The 14,617-nt window shown below is 51.3% G+C and overlaps 4 protein-coding genes across 4 annotated transcripts; 2 read left to right on the forward strand and 2 right to left on the reverse strand.

Moving 5' to 3' along the window:
- On the forward strand, positions 1-1,930 carry BDZ83DRAFT_595730 (putative ATP-binding cassette transporter; the record flags this gene model as incomplete). Its single annotated transcript, XM_060506818.1, has 4 exons — positions 1-226; positions 293-915; positions 976-1,439; positions 1,495-1,930. Coding segments are annotated over 4 exons (1,749 nt in total), but the record flags the coding sequence as incomplete, so codon positions are not given.
- A 1,312-nt stretch (positions 1,931-3,242) lies between these two features.
- On the forward strand, positions 3,243-4,565 carry BDZ83DRAFT_645357 (luciferase-like domain-containing protein). The gene has a single exon (XM_060509840.1). It carries the CDS (start codon positions 3,286-3,288, stop codon positions 4,390-4,392), a length of 1,107 nt encoding a protein of 368 aa, XP_060357117.1. The 5' UTR covers positions 3,243-3,285; the 3' UTR covers positions 4,393-4,565.
- A 70-nt stretch (positions 4,566-4,635) lies between these two features.
- On the reverse strand, positions 4,636-6,731 carry BDZ83DRAFT_759044 (uncharacterized protein; the record flags this gene model as incomplete). The annotated part of the gene is made up of 2 exons (XM_060515127.1): positions 4,636-5,564; positions 5,624-6,731. The coding sequence occupies 2 exons, from the start codon at positions 6,729-6,731 to the stop codon at positions 4,636-4,638; spliced, it is 2,037 nt and encodes a 678-aa protein (XP_060357118.1).
- Positions 6,732-7,708: 977 nt separating this feature from the next.
- On the reverse strand, positions 7,709-10,675 carry BDZ83DRAFT_645361 (choline dehydrogenase). The gene is made up of 9 exons (XM_060509841.1): positions 10,227-10,675; positions 10,123-10,153; positions 9,792-10,065; positions 9,596-9,722; positions 9,287-9,531; positions 9,004-9,217; positions 8,851-8,937; positions 8,125-8,798; positions 7,709-8,035 (listed from the first exon to the last, which is right to left on the reverse strand). Exons 1-9 carry the CDS (start codon positions 10,390-10,392, stop codon positions 8,003-8,005), a joined length of 1,851 nt encoding a protein of 616 aa, XP_060357119.1. The 5' UTR covers positions 10,393-10,675; the 3' UTR covers positions 7,709-8,002.
- Positions 10,676-14,617: the final 3,942 nt, after the last annotated feature.

Here is a 14,617-nt window from a genome sequence, read left to right on the forward strand (position 1 = left end):
AACGGCATTCCTAGAGACCAGTCTTTCCAGCGAAAGGCCGGGTACGTTCAGCAACAAGACATCCACCTCGAGACATCCACTGTTAGGGAAGCCTTGCGATTCAGTGCCATGCTGCGCCAGCCAGCTTCGGTCAGCAAGCAAGAGAAGTACGACTATGTTGAAGAGGTGATTGGGCTTCTGGAAATGGAGGCCTATGCGGATGCCATTGTTGGTGTACCCGGAGAAGGTCAGTGTTCAACCCGCCATTGCATCTCGTCCTTGAAGATTGTTGAGCTAATTCACACTGTCACAGGCTTGAATGTTGAGCAACGTAAACGTTTGACCATCGGCGTTGAACTCGCTGCGAAACCCGATCTCCTCCTATTCCTCGACGAACCGACCTCGGGCCTCGACAGTCAGACAGCGTGGTCAATCTCGTCACTGATCCGAAAACTCTCTGAAAACGGCCAAGCCATTCTCGTGACAATCCACCAACCCTCCGCTCTCTTGTTTCAGCAATTCGACCGTCTTCTTCTCCTCGCACACGGTGGCAAAACAGTCTACTTCGGCGACATTGGTGAGAACTCCCGCGTGCTCACGAGCTACTTTGAGCAGTACGGAGCAACGCCTTGCGGACAGGACGAGAACCCCGCCGAGTGGATGCTCAAAGTCATCGGCGCTGCTCCGGGCGCCAAGGCTGAGAGAGATTGGCCCGAGACCTGGAAGGAGAGCCATGAGTGTGCCGAAATAAGCCGCGAGCTTGAGCGTCTCGAGCAGGGCGCGGCGACTAACAGCTCGACGTCGAGTCCCGATGAGATGTCTACTTACGCTGCGCCGTTTCATGTTCAGCTTGCTTTATGTACCGAGCGTGTCTTCCAACAGTATTGGCGGACACCGTCGTACATTTACTCCAAGTTGGTCTTGTCTGGTGGCACGGTACGTGTTAATAATAATTGATCGACGACCTCATGAATCTTCAACTAACACTTTGTGCAGAGCTTGTTCATCGGCGTATCTTTCTACAACTCACCACTCACGATGCAAGGACTCCAGAGTCAGATGTTTTCCATCTTCATGTTGTTGGTAGTCTTTGCGTTCCTGGTCTACCAGACGATGCCCAACTTCATCCTGCAACGCGAGCAGTACGAGGCGAGAGAACGCGCCTCTAGGGCATACTCTTGGTATGTGTTCGTGCTCGTGAACATCATCGTCGAGCTGCCCTGGAACACTCTGGCTGCTATCGTAATCTTCTTCCCATTCTACTATCTCGTCGGCATGTACCGTAATGCCATCCCAACGGATGCGGTTACGGAACGTGGTGGCCTCATGTTCCTACTCATCTGGGCCTTCATGCTCTTCGAGTCGACTTTTGCCGACATGGTTGTCGCTGGTGTGCCGACAGCAGAGATTGGCGCGACTCTCTCTCTTCTACTCTTTGCCTTGTGTCTGATCTTTTGCGGGTCAGTTCAACACCAGTCCGATCTTCCTGACATGTTGAAACTAACAAATCAACAGTGTCATTGTACCGGTAAACGCCCTTCCAGGTTTCTGGAAGTTCATGTACCGCGTCTCACCCTTGACCTACCTCGTTGAAGGCCTCTTGTCAACGGGACTAGCACACAACAACGTAAACTGCTCTCGACTCGAGCTACTGCAGTTCAGTCCAGCGAATGGAACCGCATGTGGTGATTATATGGCCCCGTATATGCAAATGGCCGGCGGCAGTGTCTTCAACCCCAACAGCACCGACGTCTGTCAATTCTGCCCTCTGGCTACGACAGATGCTTTCTTGGCTACCACTTCTACCTCATACGACAGGCGATGGCGATCGTACGGGCTGATGTGGGTCTATATCATCTTCAACTTGTTTGCAGCTTTGTCGCTGTATTGGCTGGCCCGGGTGCCGAAGAAGCACTCAATCACCCAACTTTGGAAGAAGGAGTCTTTCTAAGAAACCGAATCTCGGCTTTCTCGGCTTCAATCACTCAAGATAGAAGGGCAATGAGGGCCTCCGAAGTGTCAGTGTCTTTCTCGAAGGACTCAAACATGCATAATTACTAGTCCCTGACAACTTGCTTTCTCATTCACTTTTTGACTTGATTATAGAGTATTAGGAAGAAGCTTTCTTTTACAACATGGTATTTCGTGCAGCTGCATTATAGATAAACTTCCAAAATCAAGACGTCGCTTTCATCTGCGGAGTGCAGTCAATGCTTTTGCTTCCTTCCGAACTCAGGTAAATCGGACTGAGCAAATATCAATGGATTCCGTTCCATTTATTGAGAATTCAAAATTTTTCAGCAATTCTCGTGGTGTTTACATTCGTTGTGGTTGAGTAATTAATAAGGGAATGTCGGAGTTTAAAAGACTCTATCTTGCCCATTGCATGTTGATTGTATATATTGCAGTTGAATCATACATACTCATCATAGAGCGGTCGCAGAGCACAACTTGCATGCTATGTGAATACTATTTCATACAAATGAATGGTCTCAAATTCAACAGTTTAAATCAATTTTGTTTACATCCGTCAATGGAGACTGCCCTTGGAGCAGTCTTGGCTCTGAACGGAGGAGGGGTTGCAACTTGTGGTGGTGCGCCCAGAGCATGTTTCCATATCTGTTGACAAATCATCATAGTAATTTGTCTGTTGCACAATCGTTGATTTGTAATTAAGTGGCATGATAAGATCCGCGTCGGAGGCACTGCGCCTCTTTCATCAGCCAATGTCGAGCGTTCGGGGCTTCAAGTGTGCGGGCATGTCCAACGGTGGCCCCAAGTTGTGGATGTGTGGAACTGATCCTGAGAATTGCGTGTTGACATGGAGCGGGGTAATTCGGTGCTGATAAGTGTTTTCGGCAGTTTCAGAGGCTGAGAGCCACCGATGAATAGTTGATCATGATCTCTGGCCTTGATGTGGTCCAGTTGGCATATCTTGACGGAACGGCCCCGGTCTGGGGCCGCATCGCCAAGTAACCGAGCACCGATCGCATCCCGCCCGACAACAAGCAACGTTGAAGAATTGGCGGTTTTTCTTGAGGCTCTCCAAAACAGCTAACGATAAAGGCGCCAGATGTTGTTTGCCACATTGATCAAGTGTGCTAGATTTAGATGGGGTTATGGTGACATCTCACTGGGGAACCCCTTGCCGATTTCGGCTCGGGGTGTAAGGCGTGATTATCTTGCAGTTGTCGTCATATCGTGCAACGGATGTATATAGGCGACCACATAATTCACGAATAGCAATGCCATGAAGAAGATTATTCTGCAGTATTGATACCCAAACCCAGGAAAACACATAAAAAAATGCCGACCGAGTTCATCAGCGTAACTTTCCCCAACGCCTCAACAGAGATCAACCCGATCCCTGGCGCAGGCGTTGATCCCGAGTTCCTAGTCCGGTACGCCAAGAACTTGGACGACTACGGTTTCAACTACACACTCGTTCCTTACGGCTCGAACTCATTTGATCCCTTCACAATTGGTGCGACCATCGCAGCGGTCACGAAGAACGTCAGCGTCATCATCGCCTTGCGGCCAAACACCCTCTACCCCACCGTTGCCGCAAAGGCCCTGGCAACACTCGACCAACTCAGCAAGGGCCGTGTCGTCGTGCACTTCATCGCCGGTGGAAGTGACGCAGAACAAGCCAAGGAGGGTGACTTCCTCTCCAAGGACGAGAGGTACGGCCGTCTTGAGGACTACATCAAGATTCTCCGTCGCGCGTGGGAATCGCCCGAGCCCTTCAGCTGGGACAGCAAGTACTACACTTTCAAAGACTTCCACAGCAGCGTGCGCCCGACAAAGGGCACGATTCCCGTTTCCGTTGGCGGCTCATCACCCGAGGCATACCGCATTGGTGGTTCCCTCGCCGACATTTTCGGACTGTGGGGTGAGCCGTTGAAGGAGACAAAGGAACAGATCGACCGCATCTACGCCGAGGCCGAGAAGGCCGGCCGCAAGGACCGGCCCCGCATCTGGGTCACCTTCCGTCCCATCATCGCCGAGACGGAGGAGCTTGCGTGGGCCAAGGCACACCGCACGCTTGATGCGCTCAAAGGAAACATTTCTGCCGGACAGGGCAAGCCCGGTCAGAACGGGCCCGAGCCTCAAAATGTCGGCTCGCAGCGTCTGCTTGACATCGCTAAGAAGGGCGAGGTTCAGGATCGGGCGTTGTGGTACCCCACTGTTACTGCGACTAACGCCCGTGGCGCTTCTACAGCGTTGGTTGGATCTCCCAAGACCATCAACGACTCCATCTTGGACTACGTCGACCTTGGCGCTGAATTAATTTCCATTCGTGGATATGACAACCTCAACGATGCTATTGACTATGGCCGCTATATTCTGCCTGCGGTCCGCGAACAGTTGAAGAAGCGTGAGAACGGTACCAATGGCACGAATGGGGCTTGAGGATTTGATAATTAGCGCTGGTGTATTTTCAAGGTCGCATGTATGTCCTTTTGGGCAGGCGAAGCCATGTGAATAGGTAGCGCCCTGAAAGTAGATGAACAATTACATGTAATGTCAGATACGACAACCCCAAGAGGAGCCATCAAGTGTTGTGGACAAGAGCAGTCAAGAAATGCATAGTATCATTGTTGCCACATTTTCCCATTACATCATAATTCGTGATATCCTTTCGTGGTTACATCCCTATGTGATGTAAACCGGCAGACGGCTTCCAAATATCTCGCTCTTCTCAACTTGAATATCCTTGCCATGGAAGTCATGCAGAAGCAACCAGCATACCATGCGGAACACGAGCATGCACCACACATCATTTATCTGCTGTTGCTGGTCGTGAGCGATCACCTCTGTGGAAGCATCAGAAATAATCGATCTAGCTCCACGCTCTTTACGAGCTTTATCAACCCGCAGCTGTTTGCAAACAACATGAATGACACGCTTGCGCACCGAGAGAAGGTAAATCTCGGCTAAAACACCATGCCTCTCGCTCGAAGAAGCGGAATCCAGCTTTTGGAGGAGTGACACTTCCTTCTCGATTTCCTCGTTCTCCTCTCGCGTCCTCAGAATGGGGGATGCACCTGGAACAACAAGGTCGTGTCTTGAGTCTCTCTTTGACCGGACATGATCTCCTGTAGCGACCACAACCGTCTTGTATTCCCCTTCTTTGTCATTCAAGATACGCAAGATTTCTTGCAGATGTACGCGGAGCACGTTCCGGACAAGGTTTATTCTCTCTTGATTCTGGAGGAACTCATCGCATTTCGAAATAGCCGAATGCAAAGCCATGACGAGATCGTTGGAGTAGATTCTTTCCTCAGTATTGTTTGTTCGTCTCAGGATCGCTTCCGGGCCGTCGCGAGATTCGAGCTCTTCAAACTTGTCTTCAATCTTGCCGGCTTCTTTGAGAATCACGCTAATTCGAGATTCTTCTGTACTTCTGAGCATCGGTTCGGTTGTTGCCGACTCACCCACGATGTGGACATAGTCGCTGAGGAAAGTCCTCAGTGAAAATGATTTCCGGTCCCAATGCCATATGGTTGGGTTGGGAAGCATGCGGAAAGCCGTGCCGGGGATTTGTAGGACGGCACCTACCATACCTAGGATCTCAAAAGCAACTAAAACATGATGGTCAGTACTCGACTTCATGGGTATAATAATTGATGGCAAGACTTACTTGGAAACAGATGGATGTGTCTTGTGTCTGGAGTGGACTTTCGGAAATGCCGGATAGTATTAGTGTTGCAGCCGATCACCACCAGAGTCTCTGCAATAGCCGACATGCTGCCAAGCTGTAGCGTTCCGATATCTTTTGGTTCGTCTGCGTACTTGTAGTTGTCATTATTCTGCTGGCGAAAAATCGTTGGACAATATCCAAAGCAGAGCTCCTTGACCTTATTGTTCGGCACCACCCTGTTCTCGTGAAACCAAGTCGGACCAGTCTTCTCAAATGTAAAGACAACGCCGAGATCGTCGACGTCGTAGCCGGTGATGCTGAATCCATTGCCTTGTCCGCGATAACGGTCCTCGTTTCGGTTGAACTCTTTCCAGTGAACGCCCAACATTGCCGCCATTTCCACCAGGTGTGAGATCGTTGTCGTTGCGTAAGGTTTCTTCATATTGTCCGGCATACTATCCCAAGACTTCTTCTTCCTCTGTATGCCAACGGTAAGAGTGTAGGGTACCGTGGTACTGGACTGGGTCGGGTGACAGGGTGTCTGGGCTTCCCATTGAGGGTTGTATCCGAAATACTCCTTGTCTTGCCATGTCCGAGACTCCCTCTCCATACGCTGAATAGCCATCAGCAAACTCGTCCAGTTTGCGAGCTCGTTGTCGGCGGTGTGGATAGCTTGGCGCGTCATCCCAGCCCGCAAAGTTTTGGAATGCTTGTCGTACTCGTCCTGGTCCCAGGTATACGTCTTCTTGTAACTGTCTGTCGTCCCGGTCATGTAGGTAATCTCCTTGTCATCGTGCACGCCGAGGGGTCCCCGCGGGTTCGTCGGCGGCGCAACGAATATGACGGGGACTTCGAATTCCACCTCAAAGCGAAACTCGTACCATTTGAACCGTCGTCGTGTGAACCTCGCCCAATCTCCCATGACTTTTGGAGTGCATGATGAGTAGCCCGTTGCCGACGCGTAGTATTGTTGGAGGGCCTGGAAAATCGCAATGATGAAGGCGAGAACTGAAATAACCAAGGCCACGACCGCTACAATCAACTCAACTTGGTTGTCATTGTTATCACTGTCGCTGCCGGACGAGCTTGTGGGGTCAGATGACGACATGTTGGCGATCGGATTGGGCTCCCTTGGATGCAGGCAATTGATGTTGCTCCTCTAGGCACTCGAAATGGCTGTGAAAAGGGACATTGAGCACACAGGATATTAATTCAGTGAGTCTCCAGGCCGGAACTCTCTTGAGATATTGGAAGGGAAAGAGGTCAGCACAGAGCCTGATTTATCAAGGGTTTTCTCCAGTGCTGGCAGCCAGCCTGATCCGAGCCTGGCTGAGACAAAATGCAGTTCAGCTAGGCAGCCAAAATCAGCCCCTGCGCAGGCGCAAGTATCACGTGTAACCCCTGCAGTTCTCCATAATGGAACAAGTGCAACAAATGATTCAAATGGTCTTGGGAGACCAGGGCCGTCAGGCTCTCCCGCTCGATGTAGCGTGGTGGTCATATGAACTTTTAGCGGATGTGCTAGTACTGAAAGTTGTTGGCATCTCATTCGATCATCTGTGCTAAATTATAGCTAAACTAAGGTTCGCCCCGACGCCGTCTACCAGTCTAGTGGAATTAGCAAAGCAGGCCCAGAACCCTATCGCTCCAACCCAAGACTTAGTTATATCTCGAAAGGAAAACGAGAAGAAAGCGGGAGCCATTCTCCAATATAGGATATTGGATGCTCAACGTTGGAACAGCAGATCTGGAAGACTTCTTCCAGCAACTCAGCCCCGGAGTAAGCGCTAGGCACAATGGCCAGCTGGCTGAAGTCATCGTCCCAGCTGGTTGGTTAAGTCGGTCGGTGAGGGGCCTCAGTCCCCTGTTCGTAAGAATCGGTAGTGGTCATCATTAGGTCGAGTAGCACATCCTTGCCGCGGGACATGCTGACATGCAGAAGACGGCACCGCTATTCCGGCCCAGCCCTCTGATGCACACAAGGAATTTCAATTTTCCATCCCTCCCCTGTCTGCCACCCCTCTGTCCGTGACTCTCACTGGCCATGAACGACTGTGCCTGCAGTTGTTTTCTAAGAAATGGTCATGATGGGAATGCGAGACACTCAAAAGTGGGTTGCCAGTCAGATGTCCCAAGTGAAAGTGGGCGAGCACCTCCTTAATTACGTTTCTAGCGATAGTCAGGGTTGACAAGTCATTACAAATGTAACAGCAGGTTGCACCAGTCACAGAAGTAAAACAGACTTTCTGCGCCGCCGAACCCAGCGGAATTTGAGTGAATAGAGGAGCTATCAGCCATTGAATATCTCGACAAGACAGTTGTCCAACGTCCGCTGGTCTGTTTCTCCATCTTTAATTAATCCTACGTCCACCACGTCCATCAAGAATATTGCTGTAATATGATATCCGCTGCCTGTATCAGAGAAGTCAGTCAGCACTAGAGTCACCGCACTAGTTTGGCTCCATATTCGAGCCATCTCATGCGTAGGGGCACCATCTCACCTTTTCAGCGATCGCATAGACCGTCGCCTGGGTATGCGCCGATGGAAGTAAAGGCATAATACTAGCATCGACTATCCTCAAGCCATCAATCCCATATACATTAAGGTTGGAATCCACGACACCACCAAGTCGCCTAGGAAGCATAGCGCATGTCCCAGCATAGTGATACTCTGTAGAGCTGACTCCTTTGATGAATCCCAAAATATCATAATCACTCGTGGTACCGACCCCAGGCAGCGTTTCTGATGCTCCAAGAGCTTGGACTTGCCCTGTGGCCAGGAGTTTTCGGTTGAATATTAGTGACTCAACCAATACTTGGCCGTCGTAAGGGTGGGAGAGATAACGAGGGTCGATGACGGGGGGCGCAAAAGGATCGGTGGAGTTAATCGCAACCGTTCCTCGGCTTAAGGGGTGCATCAGGATGTTCACTATTGAGCGTCCACCATCCACGTAAAGAAGCTCCATCCCAGCCGTGGAATTAAGTTGGTGCATCCGAAGAATTTGCTGTACTTGTTGCAAGTATCCATTTTTGACAGTTTGGTCAGTGTCCTGTGGGAGATACTGAGCGGTGCTACTGTTGATAGTAGACAGTAATCTGCTAGTGACATCTGACTGGGTGAAATTTGAGAGAGGGATAAACGCGAGCGCTTCCGCAATAGTATCCGTCCAGCGCCCTAAGAACTCGAATTTTAGACGGAAGTCCAATATTCTGATTGCCGGACTTACCTTTCCGTTGCGAGTAATAGAGATCTCTTTGTTCAGCATCAAATGTTGAGTTCTCCAACTCGTAATTCCCGGGTATCTCGGTACTCACTATGTGTCAAGTAAGTCGGCTATGCAATGACTTCGACATGACTGGAGACTTGCCGGTGAACTTACAAGAAGCAATAGTTAACCCGAATGGATGATCTTGCAGATTTGCGCCGACGCCTGGCAAGTCGATTATGGATAGAATGCCATGCTTAGACGTGAGTGGTGCCGGCCCAATGCCAGACAGCTGTAGGAGCTTGGGGGTATTCAGAGCACCTGCTGATATGATGACTTCCTTTCTAGCTTCAACTCTACTGACTTCCAGGCCAGATCCGGTTGAATACTTTTTCGAATCGAAGTCAGCACATCCGTCTTACGAAGGCGTTTTCAGGCCTGTATCAACATAACCCACCTCAACTCCCATAGCTCTAGGCTTTTCTCCGCCAGTATTGAACAACAGCTTTGTTGCTTGGAACCCAGTGAGTATGTCAAGATTGGCCCTGTTCATAATCTGATCATAATGAGCTGTTCTTGCACTTGATCTTGACTGATTTGTTGGGTGGATAGAATGAGTAGTTAGGTATACACCAAGTGGGTTGCAGCCTTGGTCTAAAGGCGTGCTTATTCCCAGTCCATGCATGGCATCAAGGAAGTTTGCTATACAATCATGGTGGCATTAGTTGACATAGAAGTGTTCCAAAGGTGTGGGGTGAAGACTTGCTGTTGTTCGGATGTGACCAAGCTAGGTAGCTTGATTGGACTAGACCTTCAAAACCATGGCAAGCGGCATCAAACGTCATATCATACGTGGCTGCATTCTCAGGCGTTGCCGCGGTGAACCTTTCGCTCTTCACATTGAATAGAAATGCGTTAGCGCAACGAACATCCATGCTCCTTGATGACTGTCGCAAGCGCACCTTCTTGAAGTAAGGCAGCAGACCTGCAAAATCCCAGCCCTCATTTCCAAGAGCGGCCCAGGCGTCGTAGTTGGAAGGCATGCCGCGATCAAAAATCATCGCATTGACGGTGCTACTCCCACCGACTGTATGCCCTTGCGTGAGGTTGATGGTCTGCCCCAAGAGGAATTCTTGCGGGGTTGATGTAAAGTTCCAGTCGTACCGGGTGCCCGGAGCAAAACCAGACGCCCCTGGGTAGAAGCGAGGGATCATCACAGCGGCTTCATAGTCGTCACTAGCTAGAAGTCAGATATCTCCGCCAAGTATAACGTGGTTTTCAAAGCCTACTGACGGCATGCCTGCCTCGATGACGAGGACTGTGTCTGGAGTCCATCAGCATGTCAGCAAAGCTACACAATAAGTGTATGATAAACGTATCATGAGCGTTCAACTCACGAGAGTGGTCGACACTAAGCCTTGACGCTAGGGTTAAGCCAGCGGTTCCGCCACCAACGATGATATAGTCATATAAATCACTCAGGGCTCTCGCTGTCAGAGGTTGGAATGAGGTTGCCTGAACCACGCAGGTCGCGAATACCAAGTCATGTAAAGCCAGCCGCATGATTGACAAGATCTTTACCTGTCGATTTTCGGTGGTAAAGATTGGGCTAAAGAGACCTAGGCTGGCTTATTGTTCAAATGGGGCGCCTTTTGTAATAATTGTGGTCGGATCGGGCGGGCTCTTCCCTTGCAGGCAAAGATAATTGAGTTTGTGCGAAGTCACCCTGCAAAAGCGTAATTGATTAGCAACACTGTCAATGACATGTAAGTCAATCGGTTCTACGGAACAGATGTCCTAAATCACCACTACTTCCTTGAACAAGGGGTAAAAGACCTGTGAAGCGTGTCTGCTCACCTGCAATTCGCCTGCGGCCCGGCCGGGGAAGGAGATATAGAGGTGGTGACCGTGCCTACCTTGTTGGCCAAACTTCCACCCAATGAATGTTCCACCACCCGAATACACAGGAAGCCTTTGTAAACCCCCACAAACCCATTCCTACCACCAGCCAGTGGGCGCCTGTCTAGGTCGACGGGTCAGGTCAAACTGGCTGGGTGGTGGAGTGGTTCATGGTCAACAATCAATCCTCCAAACAGCCTACTCGATGACAGGGGAGTTGTCTCTTTCCCCTCCTTTCGCAGTGCAGATAAGACGCAGAATGTCGCGAGGCAAAGAATTGACAGGCTTAGCGAATACCCGAGTTCGAATCCCAGCATGAGCACCAAGAGATGTAGCCCCCATTTCAACACCGGGGGGTGGGGGTGGGGAGGGGGGGGGAACTCTTTTTATTATATTTCTTGATCAAGTAACTAGAGACTTTTGACAGTTTACTAGTAAGAATGGAATGCTTATATTATGCATAAAAAACCTTACCTTGAGCTCCTTGACTAAGGTAACTGAGCATAATAGCACCGCCATGGGGTGTGTCTTTTACTAGAAGAACGAACGTACTCTCGATATTCTGCCTAATTGTTAGAAATTATTTCAAGAAGCCAGGTAATTTAGCAAAGCCTATATTTTTTATCAAGTTCAGCTGAAAGACTCTAGTTAGACTAATGCTCCCACGTTTACGCAGCCGTGCTTAGATACAGCCTTTCCCTATTGAACTTGAGTACCCCCGGCTAGCTCTTGGCCGTTGCGGCACATGAAAAATTGTGACCACAGTCAGCCCGCTGCTCGGAGTGTTGGCTGAGAGGGATGTTTGCAAATACATAACCATACTTTCATTGTTTTCAGAGGAAAACATTGACCGACGTTCCCTCGACATGTGTGCCTCAGTAGTAGAAACACTGTAAGTTACTTTGTAGCCACATCCGAATCAGGTAGCACACGTGTTTATCGTGGAGAACCAAGCCACCCGTGAGTCAGTCAGAAAGCCTCCAAGGAATTATTAGAGATCCAGCGTCAACAGCTGAGACACGCTTCTTTGTCTTTGTTTCTTATATCCCTGCCACCTCAGCTGCTCAGTCTTGCGGGCAATATGGCTACTTGAGGATCTAGAAGGTGTCACCTCATCGTTCCACCAGAATATCACCCCAGAACCTTCCAAAATAAAACAGACTGATACTTTTGGTAAGTATATATGATCCAAGGTGCAGATCGTCGAGACCAAATACTTATCGAATGCAACATAAGTCCTTCATCATTAGTTCCGGTGGATCATCGACCAACCTCCAACATCGCCGCCTAATGTAATACGCAAACAAAGGAATGCCAACATGCGATAGTTGTTGTTGTTGTTGTTGTTGTATTTAACGCCGTGGCGGCCGGGCTAGAGCCCTTACCGCAGACCTCCCGAAGGGTATATGGCGTGGAGGGCCGTGAGCCAAGGCTACCTACTCTACAGTACGTCGTCTCTTTACATCGTCCTCCAAATCATGCCTTGTGGCCACTACGCGTTCTGTCTGTCCCCGGTTCCCGCTGGTGCCCCAGTTTCATTCTTTCCCAAATCGTCCCTTGGAATCGGGAGGTTCTTTGTAGTCCGCACTCACATCTACCTAGGTGTGGATGCTGCTACCGCAGACAGATCTTCTGGAAGAAGTCCGTCACGCGGAGAAAGGCCTCGAAGCCTCGTGGGTCGGTGATTAATCTCTTGAAGTAGGCCTCGAGAGATCCCATAGGACCTATGGGCTCGGGCATACTGCGAGAGTGGAGGGTCGGCCACCGTTGCCTCCTCGCCAGCGTTAGTCGACAGTAGACCAGGTGGTCCACGTCTTTCGCCTCTCCACAAGAGCACATCATTAGAGCGTCGTCGTGGTTGAAACGTCGGTGATATTGCTCGAAGTCCCCGTGACCCGATCGTGCCGCCAGCAGGTGATGTAACGTAGCCCGCGGCAAGGCCAGTTCAGGAGGGCTGGACAGAGCTGCCTCAAGCCCCAAGTCCGCGTACCGCGGCCTTCGCTCTTTATACCACCATCTCCTGTGCTGGCTTTGTAATTTTTCCCTTGCAAGCCGCTTGATGCCCGCTAGTGTTGCCATTTGACCCATCCGCGCCGGCAGTGTCGTTCCTTCTTTGGCCAGCCGGTCCGCGGCCTCGTTTCCTTCGATGCCCTGGTGTCCCGGGGACCAGTGCGTCCGTATATCAAATATCCTGGCCGCTTCTTGGATTTCGAGGAACGCGTCTTGTGACGAGTCCGGCGCCTTGCCGCGGATGCCTTGTATAACGCTGGTGTTGTCGATACATATGTGGATTGGATGACCGCGATTGGTGAGCAGAGCCCTTCTGAGGCCGGTTCGCGCCCCTTCGACCTCGGCGTCGAACACTTCTGCTAGTCCGAGTCGGCCGCACCCTTGCGCTATGCGTTTGGAGTCTCGGTAGATGACGAAGCCGTACCCCACGGCTCCGTTCGTCGCCCTGGAGCCGTCCGAGAAGACGATCATATGGCTTTCCGGTACTGTCTTTAGCCAGCGCTCGAAAGCTTTCGCAGCCTCTTCTTTGCATTGAACTACTATCTGATCCTGTGAGCTTGGCAGGTACTGTGATTGGAGGAACGTTGGTCTTCCGCATCTTGGCAGAAGTTCAGCCGTCCGTTGTAGTCTCGTCTGTTGCTGTCCCTGCTGGGAGAGCCGCGCGACTAGCGGTGTCGGCGATCAATCCTCTGTAGTCGGACTGCGGCCCGTAAACGGACGCCTTCTAAGGCGACTTTGGCTGACGGTAAGCCGGCGTCTCGGAGGAGGCTACTGGTTGGCGTTGTCCTCCAGACAGGTAGAACGATCCTTGCTGCCGCTGTAATGACGCTGTCGATCTTCTGCACGAGCCCCTTCTGGCCTGTGTTGACGGGTCTTCCTTGGAAAGGCGGACTCGTGTCTGTCTCCGCTTGGCGTCTCGAAGCCGGCTTCGTGATACCTGCGTACCATGTTTCGGCGCCGAAGAGCGCGATCGGCAGTACGTAGGAGACGACGGCTTTTCGCACGGCGGCCGCTGGCAGTCCTCTCTTTGTGTTTGTAAGCTGCCTCAGGTGTTGAGCTGCCTTCTTTGCCGCAGCTACTCTTGTGTCGACGTGGTGCCGGAAGGACAGTCTCTTGTCGAACCAGACACCCAGCCAGCGTACAGGATTTGTCGAGGCCTTGACCACCAAATCCCCCGCCCTGACCTCTGGCAGCTCCGCTGGCTGGCTGTGCTTCCTAGTAAAGTGGATGACCTCGCACTTGCTCGGGTCGAAGGAGACCTTGTTCTCCGAGCCCCATCTGAGAATGCCGGCTGCGCTTCGGTTGAGTATTGCGACGTTGCTCTCCAGGGAGGGGCTGATGGCCAGAGTGGCGATGTCGTCCGCGTACCCGAATCGCGCGTCCGGGTCGTCTTCAAGGATCTCCGCGATGTAGAGCAGAAAGACGATGGGAGATAGTGGCGACCCCTGAGGCAGCCCGCATGACAGAGGAAAGTATTCCGTCGTGCTTTCTTCCAGTCGGACTCTGGCGATGCGGTTGCAGCAGAAGCTGAAGATGAGTCTAATCAAGCCGTGTGGCCATCCCTGCTGACGCAGTCTAATGACGAGCCGGTTCCGAAGGACGGAGTCGAACGCCCCTTTTACGTCCATAGTCAGAAGCGTCGCCGTGAGCCCTTTTAGGAGGGCCGTTTCGATATCGTGGGCGAGGCAGGTCGTCAGATCGACGGCTGACCTGCCTTGTAGAGCTCCGATCTGTTGCGGACTGACGATGCGCTCGACAATCGCCAGAGAAGCCATCCTTCTGGCTATTAGTCTCTCGAGTCCTTTGCCCAAGCACGAGAGGAGCGCGATCGGCCGCCAGGACCCGGGCTTGGAGGCATCCCTGCCGGCCTTCTGGATCA

Source organism: Colletotrichum acutatum, assembly GCF_030867785.1.
Source record: "Colletotrichum acutatum strain CBS 112980 chromosome Unknown BDZ83scaffold_314, whole genome shotgun sequence".
In the NCBI taxonomy this organism is placed as follows: domain Eukaryota; kingdom Fungi; phylum Ascomycota; class Sordariomycetes; order Glomerellales; family Glomerellaceae; genus Colletotrichum; species Colletotrichum acutatum.